Raw genomic sequence first — 12,277 nt, forward strand, 5'->3', positions numbered from 1 at the left:
TAGACCTACTGCCCTCATTTTGAAACAAATATTCTTTTGAAATTTGCTCGTCGTTGCGAGGCTACAAAGGCTTATTAGCATCAAAACAAAAGGATATTTTCTTGGGCCGCCATTATGAAAGAGGTCTATACACGTACCTAAACCAGACAGATGGACAATCGTTCCTCTCCTGTACCCATTCTTGTTGGAAGAGGCACATGAAAATACATGCCCAGGACGGTGTCACTTAGAAAAAGAGTGGGTACAAGGGAGGAAAGATTGTCCGTTATTTAGGTTAGGTAAGTTCAAATGCCTGCGTATTTTCGTTCCATTGGGGTCAACCTTGGGTTTGATACCAATGTGGTCTTACTTGATTTGTCGGAGAAATTTCAATTAATTAATGAAAATGGACTTGCTGTGGAGGATCAATTTCTACTGAGTTTTGTAAAAAGACTTGAGTACATCTAAAACGTTCAGTATATTCGGTACCAATCGAAGAGGGCACCTTTTCCAAGACATCTCAGCTGTAGGATGCTGATTAGAGGATCGAATTGAACATAATCGTGTAACACAAGACTCATTAAGATCAACAAGTTTATTGTTTTGCACCCTTACTCTACATTTGCTCTCTGGCTTGCTAGCGATTGATATTTCATTTAGTTTTTGTTTAGTTCTAATGCAAATCAACTACTGTTCAAGCTTTCTTTTTTCTTTCTTTACTTGGTGCAGACGGCGCATGTCAACTCTCGATGGTTGACATATGGAAGACAGGGAAGTGAACCACAAACGCCTTCCACGGGATACAGCAAGGCACCATTTTTGTTAGCATGGCTACCAGGAACATATTCTGGATCACCATCGACACAGATGAAATCACGTGTATGTGTGTGACCACCATATTCAGTCATCAGATACCCATGATACTCCTCGGTCCATCCAGATGGACAGTCATTCCTTGCGGGCATCATCAGCATTGAACTACGTGACGTCACAAAGCAGACAACACAGGGTGCTTCATGATTATGGATATTTCTCTTAAAAGGGTCTCCGTTGTATTGACTGACTTCATACTCAGTGCCGTAAATGTATCCTGCAACCTGGTTATCATCATTGTACTTGTCGTACTTTGGATTGTGAGGAAGACAAAGGTAGTTGGATCCACCACCGGAGTGAGTGTAGTGTTCACCCCCAATTATCCCTGAAACGCGAGAAGGGCATGTAAAACGCATTCAGCTTGCTTGGAGATCAAACAACAGCTCTCACTCCTAAATAAATTACATCTCGAAAGTAATTCTTCAGTCTTTTTTTCAGCGAGATGAGTGTTTCCTATTGAGTAACTTTTTACTATTCCTTTATAAAGTTTTCTGCTCCCGTGTCGACTCCTGTGACCACCAGGAAAGGAAAAAATTCAAAATTCTATCGCAACCACCTAATAATGAAGAGAACCAAGTGTGAATCTTTGGTGAGAGCTATTACGAAATGTTAGGAAGGGTTGACTTAAATTGTTTTAGGAACTTTATACCTTTATAGATGATCTGAGCACCAGTGGGACATGTGGTCCTTCCCCATCGAACATACTTCACACCCGACTTTGCAGTCCCCTTTTGTCCTTTTTCTCCTTTGGCGCCTTGAGGTCCTGGGGCTCCTTGTTGTCCTTTAGGACCAGGAGGGCCTGGTAACGGCGTGTTTGTGCCAGGCTTTCCTGGTTCCCCTGTGAGAAAAGAGGACAGAGCGGGTGCACTAGTATTTGCTGTGTGCTGATGGGAAAAGTTAGAGGGAAGCAGTTCAGAGTGATTCGTTTTCCATGGTCACATTGACCTGCTTTTTCTTATTCAGCTTATTCAAACAAGTTAAGAGAAAGACAGGGAAGGATGCCTTACTCGGGGTGATTCACGAAACTATATTTAGTTTTCCCTTTTAAGTGAATGTATTTGTTTGTTTGTGTTTTTTCTTTTTGAGTGGGGTAGTTCCTGTGAAATACTTTTAGCAATTTACTGTCATTCATTTATTGTTTAACAAGTTAGAGCTCCTCTCTTAGAAAAACAGGATAAATGCGAGGCGGCAAAACTGCATCTGGCAGGATCTAATGTTTACAATAAAGAATGGCAAATTGGAACACGATGTTTTTCGTTATTTGGAGGAACGTCACAAGGGGTCTCAAACAAGTTTCAGAAAAATACATTAATTTTCAGCAAACGCATGATTATGTTGCTGCAATTATCAACGGAATCATTGCCGCATGTGGATGTTTTGCATCCTTTAATCTAAATATTAGACCCTTAGCGGATGATAATTATTAAAGTTTTCATAGGCACGTATGTATACTGTATTTTCGAGAATGGTGCGATAACAAATGTTTTTAAAACACTCCTTATTTAGCGACTGGTTGAATTAAATCATCCTCAGTTTGGACATGTTTTAGATGTCTTTTTGATCTTTATATTGTTTATAAGGGGCTCTACCATGCTATACAATTTTAAAAGCCCTAAACTGTGGTGGAGACCAAAACGGATAATATTTCCTTTGTTCACTGCAGACTCTGTTGGTCCAATGAGACTAATTTTCTCTTTTTTAGTTCTAATGGAAAGGGTTAAAGTGGATTTTAACCTGCATCAAATGGATTTAACTTTTCCATGGTTTGGCTCTGTCTCCACAAATTTCAGTGTAAACGCCTTCTTACGGCCTGTACATTAAATTTCCGTGATATATAATGATTCCGATTCTAGGAGGATTTTAAGTATCAGACAAAAAATAGATTCTGAGTAATAATGGGCATCTTCTGCACAGTTGCAGACGTTTTGACGGTAAGACGGCAAAATCTCTATGACAGCTCTGTGAAGTGAAGTTTAAATATTGCCACGTAGTGCAGCCGGTTTCATTTACCTTTGGAGCCATTTTTTCCATTCAATCCTGGTTTCCCTGGTGGACCAGGGGGTCCCATCTTTTCTTTTCCACTGTTTTGGATATGCTTTCCTTTGAGATTGAAAATGGTACAAAACAATTCAATGCCTTAGAGTTCACAAATAGGATGATTCCTTAAAATTCGTAGTTGGTAGTCATATTAATTATAACCTTCAATTACTTTCCTTAAAAAATAACGTGAACAAAATAGTGCTTTTATACCAGATTTTTTTTGCGTTCATGTACTGGTGAGAACTTCCCAAGTAACGGAAGAGTTTATTTTCTGTTGTGCCTCGAACAAATGAAAAGAAATAACTTTTATCACTGAATAACTTTTCTTTTAAATGCCATTATCTTATAATCATGGGTGGGCTCTATACCAACCCAAAAGGTAGGCTATAAGTGAATTGCAAGAATTCCCACTTGATCCCAGACGAGGGAACCGCATCAGTGCATCAAGTCTATAACAAAATAAAATTGAAGCGTTGATATTCATCTGAATTGTCGATTGTTATCACATGGTCATGTCTGAGGTAAAAGAAAGGTATTCAAGCTAAAGCAGGTTAAGGCATAATAATATTTTAGGGAAAGAACATATAACTGATGAACGTACTGTCCGTATTGTGTTAAATGTTAAAGAGTTTTACAGTGATAGTAAACGTTTGATTGCATACTAGATCTGATTGGGCGTTTTGGTCGAATGATTTTATTTATTTATTTATTTTTTTCGTTGGAGCTGACATTTTACATGATATCCTGTACTGAGTGCCGTAATTAATATGGCTCTTTCCTTCGGGTCTTTGATGATTTTTTTCCAACGCGCTTACATTGCCCCATCGTTTTGATAAATACCTCCAAGCGGCGTATTTTCTAAAAACCGTATTTTTGCGAGGAAAATCACTTAATTGGTATAATAACTTTAATTTTAGCGAAATAAATTTTCTCTTTCTACGCAAAAATCACTTCTACTAAACATTTAACTCACACGCACAAAATTGAAGCTGTAGCGATAATATTTCCTTTGGAGTTAAATTAACTGGCAACATTCTAATACTGCTAGAAACAAGAATAATTAAGAGGTACCAAGTTTGTGAAGGAAGTGTAGCCTTCGCTAAATCAATTTCGAATCGAAATTTTATTTCTGAAAACTATAAACGCGTGTAAACTCCTAACGCATGAAGCCGAATTGTATAGAAATGTTATCAAATAACTTTGGTGGCCAAGAGAGTCGACGAAGCAAAATACACGACCATTAGAAACAATGAACACTCGCTGAAATCAAGAAAAAATTGAAAATGTTACTCAGTCTCGACCGGAGAGACGACAATACGTTATTTGAGATTGCGAGGATAAGCAGCTATAACTTATCGAGGACAAACCTCTCTTCAAGGCTTTTCAGTCGTTTTGCAAAGTCTTGTGGGTTTTGAGTGGTGTTTTTCTTAATTCCTCTGCGTTCGCGAAACAGCATCGACTCAGTCTTTTGTCCAGTTGCATGGACATCGTGATTATTTGGACGCTGATGATCCATGGCTGAGATGTGGACCAAAATGGTAAAGCACATCATTAACACAACAAGGAAACGCAAACCACCACAAGGGGTTTTCACTCGCGGGTAGTTCATAGCTGACGAAATAGTCTTTTTTGAATCACTGCCTTCAGTGCAAGTGGAGTATCAAGTTGGAGAAACGAAATAAATACACCTTTGACATACCACAATAAATATGTTTTATTGATTCTGCAGAGAACTGCACGAAGATACATGCTTGAACTTTTTCGCGTTTACAACTGAGATGCCCTCGAGCAAAGAGCCACGCGTGTAAATGTCAATAAATCAGTCAACGGAAGGAAAATTATTTGCACTTCTTGTACACATTCGATCTTCTTCCGAGTGGAATAGAAATATTTTCGCGAATAACAAACCATAAGCGATAGCTGACTTGATTAATAAGTCAACGAAAACAAGCTTTGCCTTAGGAAAGCAGGGCAGAACTATTCCCCCGACCAAGAACAGTTGCACACATTTTGCACATAATATTTCTGGGCTGATGATAAGTGGTTTCAAAGTGACTTTCAGTTCGGTTGGCTTCCTGAAAGAGTAGCAAACATTTATAAAACCTACAAGCGGGAAATCACAGTGCTTCATTAGCGACTGTTGTTATACCATAGTTTTGGAACGTCGCCCTGACAACAACATGAAGCGAGCAAATTTGAATCAGAGGTTATGAGGAGATCGCGATCACCTGACAATAAATTTCAATTGTTAATGCAGGAAAATGTAAAAACAACACTCTAACAAAGAGCGCAACAAAGAGCGCCGACGTTGCTCATGCATAAAAAAAAATAAAGTTGAGTCATGAACAGTATATTTTGCTTCGAATTTCCATACAAACCTTTGAATTTCCCGCCATGTTGTCCTGATTACTCCCATGATGCAATCAAGAGCGTGAAATCGTCTATTATTTTGAAAAACAACCCTAATTAACGAATTCATAGAAACTATCAATACAAGAATTTACACTTCGCGAGACATTTTTATTCTTTAAACCTAAATAGCTAGGGTAAAACCAGAGTGAATTTTTTCTTGATGATGTTGTGACAGGATTTGAACGCTTCACTTGGCCTTAGGATACCCATTTTGTAATAATAGTTTTTCAATTTCATTAACTAAAGGCAACAACGCATAAAAAGGAATCAGAACAAATACGAAAACAATGATAGGTCAAGGTGCGAACTAAATTAATCTCGTGCTTTCGTGGTGTGAAGGAGTCGAGTCGAGTCCCATTTCATGTAAAGGCCGGTGAAAAGTTTCTTCCTGTACTAAGTCATCGTTGAAACATATGTATGATTTTGCTCGCGTTTGACAAGGCCGTCAAAAACGGAATTTTATGCTTTTCTTTGAATTTCATGGTAAATATTATGCTAGGATGTCTCAGGTTGAGGTATTTGAGAAATCTTTGTTGTCAAACAGGGAGGAAGTGTCACTGTCATAAATGGCGACCACTTTTTCATTCTTTTGTGTTGATGTTAATTAGACCTACTGTCCTCATTTTGAAACAAATATTCTTTTGAAATTTGCTCGTCGTTGCGAGGCTACAAAGACTTATTAGCATTAAAACAAAAGGAGATTTTCTTGGGCCGCCATTATGAAAGAGGTCTATACTCGTACCTAAACCAAACAGATGGACAAGCCTTCCTCTCTTGTACCAATTCTTGTTGGAAGAGGCGCATGAAAATATTGGCCAGGACGGTGTCACTTAGAAAAAGAATGGGCACAAGGGAGGAAAGATTGTCCGTTATCTAGGTTAGGTAAGTTCAAATGCCTGTGTATTTTCGTTCCATTGGGGTCAACCTTGGGTTTCATATTAATGTGGTCTTATTTGATTTGTCGGAGAAGTTTCAATTAATTAATGAAAATGGACTTGCTGTGGAGGATCAATTTCGACTGAGTTTTGTAAGAAGACTTGAGTACATCTAAAATGTTTAGTATATTCGGTACCAATCGAAGAGGGCACTTGTTCCGAGACATGTCAGCTGTAGGATGCTGATTAGTGGATCGAGTTGAACATAATCGTGTAACACAAGACTCATTAAGATCAACAAGTTTATTGTTTTGCACCCTTACTCTACATTTGCTCTCTGGCTTGCTAGCGATTGATATTTCATTTAGTTTCTGTTTAGTTCTAATGCAAATCAACTACTGTTCAAGCTTTCTTTTTTCTTTCATTACTTGGTACAGACGGCGCATGTCAACTCTCGATGGTTGACATATGGAAGACAGGGAAGTGAACCACAAACGCCTTCCACGGGATACAGCAAGGCACCATTTTTGTTAGCATGGCTACCAGGAACATATTCTGGATCACCATCGACACAGATGAAATCTCTTGAATGGTTGTGACCATAATATTCAGTCATCAGATACCCATGATACTCCTCGCTCCATCCAGATGGACAGTCATTCCTTGCGGGCATCATCAGCATTGAACCACGTGACGTCACGAAGCAGACAACACAGGGTGCGTCATGATCATGGAGATTTCTCTTAAAAGGGTCTCCGTTGTATTGACTGATTTGATATTCAGTGCCGTAAATGTATCCTGAGTACTGGTTACCATCATTGTACTTGTCGTACTTTGGATTGTGAGGAAGACAAAGGTAGTTTGCTCCACCACCGTGATGAGTGTAGTGTTCACCCCCAATTATCCCTGAAACGCGAGAAGGGCATGTAAAACGCATTCAGCTTGCTTGGAGATCAAACAACAGCTCTCACTCCTAAATAAATTACATCTCGAAATTAATTCTTCAGTCTTTTTTTTAGCGAGATGAGTATTTCCTACTGAGTAACTTTTTACTATTCCTTTATAAGTTTTCTGCTCCCGTGTCGACTCCTGTGAACACCAGGAAAGGAAAAAATTCAAAATTCTATCGCAACCACCTAATAATGAAGAGAACCAAGTGTGAATCTTTGGTGAGAGCTATTACGAAATGTTAGGAAACGTTGAATTAAATCGTTCAAGGAGATTTATACCTTTATAGACGATCTGAGCACCACTGGGACATGTGGTCCTTCCCCATCGAACATACTTCACACCCGACTTTGCAGTCCCCTTTTGTCCTTTTTCTCCTTTGGCGCCTTGAGGTCCCTGGGCTCCAGTCTTACCTACAGCTCCTTGTTGTCCTTTAGGTCCAGGAGGGCCTGGTAAGGGCGTGTTTGTGCCAGGCTTTCCTGGTTCCCCTGTGAGGAAAGAGGACAGAGCGGGTGCACTATTATTTGCTGTGTGCTGATGGGAAAAGTTAGAGGGAAGTCGTTCAGAGTGATTCGTTTTCCATGGTCACATTGACCTGCATTTCTCATTCACCTTATTCAAACGAGTTGAAGGAAAGTAGGGAAAGATGCCTCACTCGGGATGATTCACGAAACTATATTTAGTTTTCCCTTTTAAATGAGTGTATTTGTTTGTTTGTGTTTTCCTTTTTTGAGTGGGGTAGTTTGTGTCAAATACCTTAAGCAATTTATTGTCATTCATTTATTGTTTAACAAGTTAGAGCTCCTCTCTTAGAAAAACAGGACAATCTCAAAAGCCCTAAACTGTGGTGGAGACCAAAACGGATGATATTTCCTTTGTTCAATGCAGACTCTGTTGGTCCAATGAGACTAATTTTCTCTTTTTTAGTTCTAATGGAAAGGGTTAAAGTGGATTTTAACCTGCATCAAATGGATTTAACTTTTTCCAAGATCTGGCTCTGTCTCCACAAATTTCAGTGTAAACGCCTTCTTACGGCCTGTACATTAAATTTCCATGATATATAATGATCCCGATTCCAGGAGGATTTTAAGCAAAAAATAGGTTTAATAATGGGCATCTTCTGCACGGTTTCAGACGTTTTGACGGTAAGACGTCAAAATCTCTATGATAGCTCTGTGAAGTGAAGTTTAAATATTGCCACGTAGTGCAGAGTTTCATTTACCTTTGGAGCCATTTTTTCCATTCAATCCTGGTGTCCCTGGTGTTCCTAATGTTCCTGGTGTCCCTGGTTTTCCTTGTAGACCAGGGGATCCAGGAGGTCCCATCTTTTCTTTTCCACTGTTTTGGATATGCTTTCCTTTGAGATTGAAAATGGCACAAAACAATTCAATGCCTTATAGTTCACAAATAGGATGATTCCTTAAAATTCGTAGTTGGTAGTCATATTAATAATAACCTTTAATTACTTTCTTTAAAAAATAACCTGAACAAAATAGTGCTTTATACCAGACTTTTTTGCGTTTATGTACTGGTGAGAACTTCCCAAGTAACGGAAGAGTTTATTTTCTGTTGTGCCTCAAAACAAATGAAAAGAAATAACGTTTATCACTGAATAACTCTTCTTTTAAATGCCATTATCTTATAATCATGGGTGGGCTCTATACCAACCCAAAAGGTAGGCTATAAGTGAATTGCAAGAATTCCCACTTGATCCCAGACGAGGGAACCGCATCAGTGCATCAAGTCTATAACAAAATAAAATTGAAGTGTTGATATTCATCTGAATTGTCGATTGTTATCAGATGGTCATGTCTGAGGTAAAAGAAAGGTATTCAAGCTCAAACAGGTTAACAGGGTTAAGGCATAATAATATTTTAGGGAAAGAACATGTAACTGAAGAATTGTCCGTATTGAATTAAATGTTAAAGAGTTTTACAGTGATAGTAAACGTTTGATTGTGTACTAGATCTGATTGGTCGTTTTGGTCGAATGATTTTATTTATTAGTTTATTTTTTTCGTTGGAGCTGGCATTTAACATGATATCCTGTACTGAGTGCCGTAATTAATATGGCTCTTTCCTTCGGGTCTTTGATGAATTTTTTCCAACGCGCTTACATTGCCCCATCGTTTTGATAAATACCTCCAAGCGGTGTATTTTCTAAAAACCGTATTTTTGCGAGGAAAATCACTTAATTGGTATAATAACTTTAATTTTAGCAAAATAAATTTTCTCCTTCTGCGCAAAAATCTTTTCTACTAAACATTTCACTCACACGCACAAAATTGAAACTGTAGCGATAATATTTCCTTTGGAGTTAAATTAACTGGCAACATTTTAATACTGCTAGAAACAAGAATAATTAAGAGGTACCCAGTTTCTGAAGGAAGTTTTAGCCTTCGCTAAATCAATTTCGAATCGAAATTTTATTTCTGAAAACTATAAAAGTGTAAACTCCAAACGCATGAAGCCGAATTGTATAGAAATGTTATCAAATAACTTTGGTGGCCAAGAGAGTCGACGAAGCAAAATACACGACCATTCGAAACAATGAACACTCACTGAAATCAAGAAAAAATTTGAAAAGATTACTCAGTCTCGACCGGAGAAACGACAATACGTTATTTGAGATTGGGAGGATAAGCAGCTATAAATTATCGAGGACAAACCTCTCTTCAACGCTTTTCAGTCGTTTTTCAAAGTCTTGCGGGTTTTGAGTGGTATTTTTCTTAATTCTTCTGCGTTCGCGAAACAGCATCGACTCAGTCTTTTGTCCAGTTGCATGGACATCGTGATTATTTGGACGCTGATCATCCATGGCTGAGATGTGGACCAAAATGGTAAAGCAAATCATTAACACAACAAGGAAACGCAAGCCACCACAAGGGGTTTTCACTCGCGGGTACTTCATAGCTGACGAAATGGTCTCCTTTGATCACTGCCTTCGGTACAAGTGGAGTATCAAGTTGGAGAAACGAAATAAATATACTTTAGGTGAATCACAAGAAAGACGTTTTATTGATCCTGCAGAGAGCTTCGCAAAGATACAAGCTCGAACTTTTTCGCGTTTACAACTGAGATGCTTTTGACCGTGAACAAAGAGTCACGCGCGTAAATGTCAATATGCCAGTCAACGGATGGAAAATTATTTTCACCTGGTGTACACAATCAATCTACATCTAAGTGGAATAACAATATTTTTGTGACTCTAAGCGATAGCCAACGAAAACAAGCTTTGTCTTTAATTGGACCGCAACCCTGAAATATTCCCCATGAACAGTTGGACTGCTCAGACAGATTTGCATATAAATATTTCTAGGATGATGATAAATGCACGTGGTTTCAAAGTAACTTTGCTCGGTTGGCTTTTCTGAAAGACTAGCAAAAGGTTATAAAATCTAACAGCAGGAAATGACAGTGCTTCATCATTAACTGTTTCTTTTCCGTGCTCTGGAAAACAAGAAAGTAAAGCAGAGTTCAAGAAACGACGAAGGCTAGGGCAAAGAGAACGCAACGTATATCATTTGGTTAAAAGAGAAAAAATAAACGTAGTCGGCACTTGTTTTATTATCACGTATTTCTGCCAGTACTTTGCGACATAAAATCACCAAATATGCCGAGGTTTTGACAATAACGTGAGGAAAAGTTCATTTCCAATTGAGTTTTAGGATACTTCGCCTCATGACATGAACAAAACAGAATAATCGCGGATTTCTTACGAAAGCGCAAAGTTTATATTTTGAGGTGACGTTTTCAGTTCGTCGCCGTCGTAGATGTTGAAGACCCTAATAAAGTAAAATAGGAATAAATGTAACCACATTCAATCGATGAAGTTTTGACGACAACGTGAACATACTTCCAAGCAATCCTTCATTCTCCATATTTACTTCAATAACGAATTCTTCCAATACAATACACTTGGAGCATTTTCGCCGATATTGTGATACTCGAACAGTACGGGATATAGACGGCAAACAGCTTTACGATAGCGTCAGAAAATGTTGATTCATTTTTCAAGTTACGCTTTCGTTAGCGTCGCTGTCTTCCTCTCAAAGGTATATTAACAATACAAAACCTTATTACTTTTTATTTACATTCATTTACAGTATGAAAGCAATAACGGTTATAAACATCAAAACAGATTTTGTGGGGCTCGATCTTTTTATCCCCCTTCCCTTTGTAGGAGTTTTGCATGGGAAATGTGGGTTGAGTTAGTGGTTCCTCTCGTGCTATGGTGTGTTATTTGAGGTTTGAGGATTCCAAAAGCAGAACTGAAACAGGAACAGCAGAGGTAAATTTTGTAACATGAAAGGGCTTTATTAATTGGCATGATTGTAACAACACAAAAAAACAGCAAAATATGCCGGGAGTTGATGAGATAATGGGAATGGATGAATAGAATCACGACGAATAAAGATAGGCTGAGTGGTAAGAGTTGTATTTACACTGAAAATTGACCGTGATAAATTCAAGTCAACACAATATTACCAAGTTAAATACAGCCACCAAATTAACAAATCACTCGAAATCACTGTTGCATCGTGATTTATTGGTCGAGTTTATGACTGAAATGAACGTAAACGTTTAGAACTGATGGGTGAACTGGCTAGAAAAGTTTCACTGAGTGAACTAAAGCGAAAAGAGAACTTGAAGCGGGTGATTTCGAGTAATGTAACTTTCTTCGCCGTTGACAAAGTACACAACAGAGGTCAAAAGAGAGAGAGGCGACAGGCAGATCATCACCAATTTGAGGTGCGTTTACAAGACAGAGGAAAAATGGCACGGGTCCGATAAAAAGTGGAACGGTTCCATTCATTTTTGTAAAGAAACAGTGAACTTTTATCCGTTCCGCTACAGGACCATAGACGCCTATGGTTCCGTAGCGGAACGGATAAAAGTTCAGTTTCTTTAAAAAATCTGAATGGAACCGTTCCACTTTTTATCCGACCCGTGCCATTTTTCCTCTGTCGTGTAAACGCGCCTCAAATGTCCTGATATCGGACGATCTACACGAGTCCACATTGTTTTTTTGAGTAAAAGCGAGCTATCGCCTTCAACAGCAATTCAGGTGATTAAAATAATTTCTTTGGTTGTAATGCGGAACAACAGCGTCGACAGTTGTCTTTAGGCGAAAGGTGTCAACATCGCTCT

The 12,277-nt window shown here is 38.5% G+C and overlaps 1 protein-coding gene across 3 annotated transcripts in view; it reads right to left on the bottom strand.

Moving 5' to 3' along the window:
* Positions 1 to 559: 559 nt before the first annotated feature.
* LOC138027706 (short-chain collagen C4-like) overlaps positions 560 to 12,277 on the bottom strand; it is a 29,403-nt gene continuing 17,685 nt past the window's right edge. The window contains exons 1-6 of one of the 3 annotated variants that reach the window (XM_068875294.1): positions 9,796 to 10,139; positions 8,796 to 8,872; positions 8,431 to 8,484; positions 8,350 to 8,385; positions 7,409 to 7,615; positions 6,468 to 7,085 (exon numbers count right to left, since the gene is read on the bottom strand). In XM_068875294.1, the coding sequence (XP_068731395.1) occupies positions 6,604 to 7,085; positions 7,409 to 7,615; positions 8,350 to 8,385; positions 8,431 to 8,484; positions 8,796 to 8,872; positions 9,796 to 10,037 (1,098 nt within the window). In that variant the 5' untranslated portion in view covers positions 10,038 to 10,139 and the 3' untranslated portion in view covers positions 6,468 to 6,603. Of the gene's footprint in view, positions 1,178 to 1,501; positions 1,691 to 2,862; positions 2,953 to 3,264; positions 3,342 to 6,467; positions 7,086 to 7,408; positions 7,616 to 8,349; positions 8,485 to 8,795; positions 8,873 to 9,795; positions 10,140 to 12,277 lie in introns of those variants that run through there. The other 2 variants (XM_068875296.1, XM_068875295.1) reach the window with 2 other exon arrangements.

The sequence above is a fragment of the Montipora capricornis genome, chromosome 12, assembly GCF_036669925.1.
Source record: "Montipora capricornis isolate CH-2021 chromosome 12, ASM3666992v2, whole genome shotgun sequence".
NCBI lineage: Eukaryota > Metazoa > Cnidaria > Anthozoa > Scleractinia > Acroporidae > Montipora > Montipora capricornis.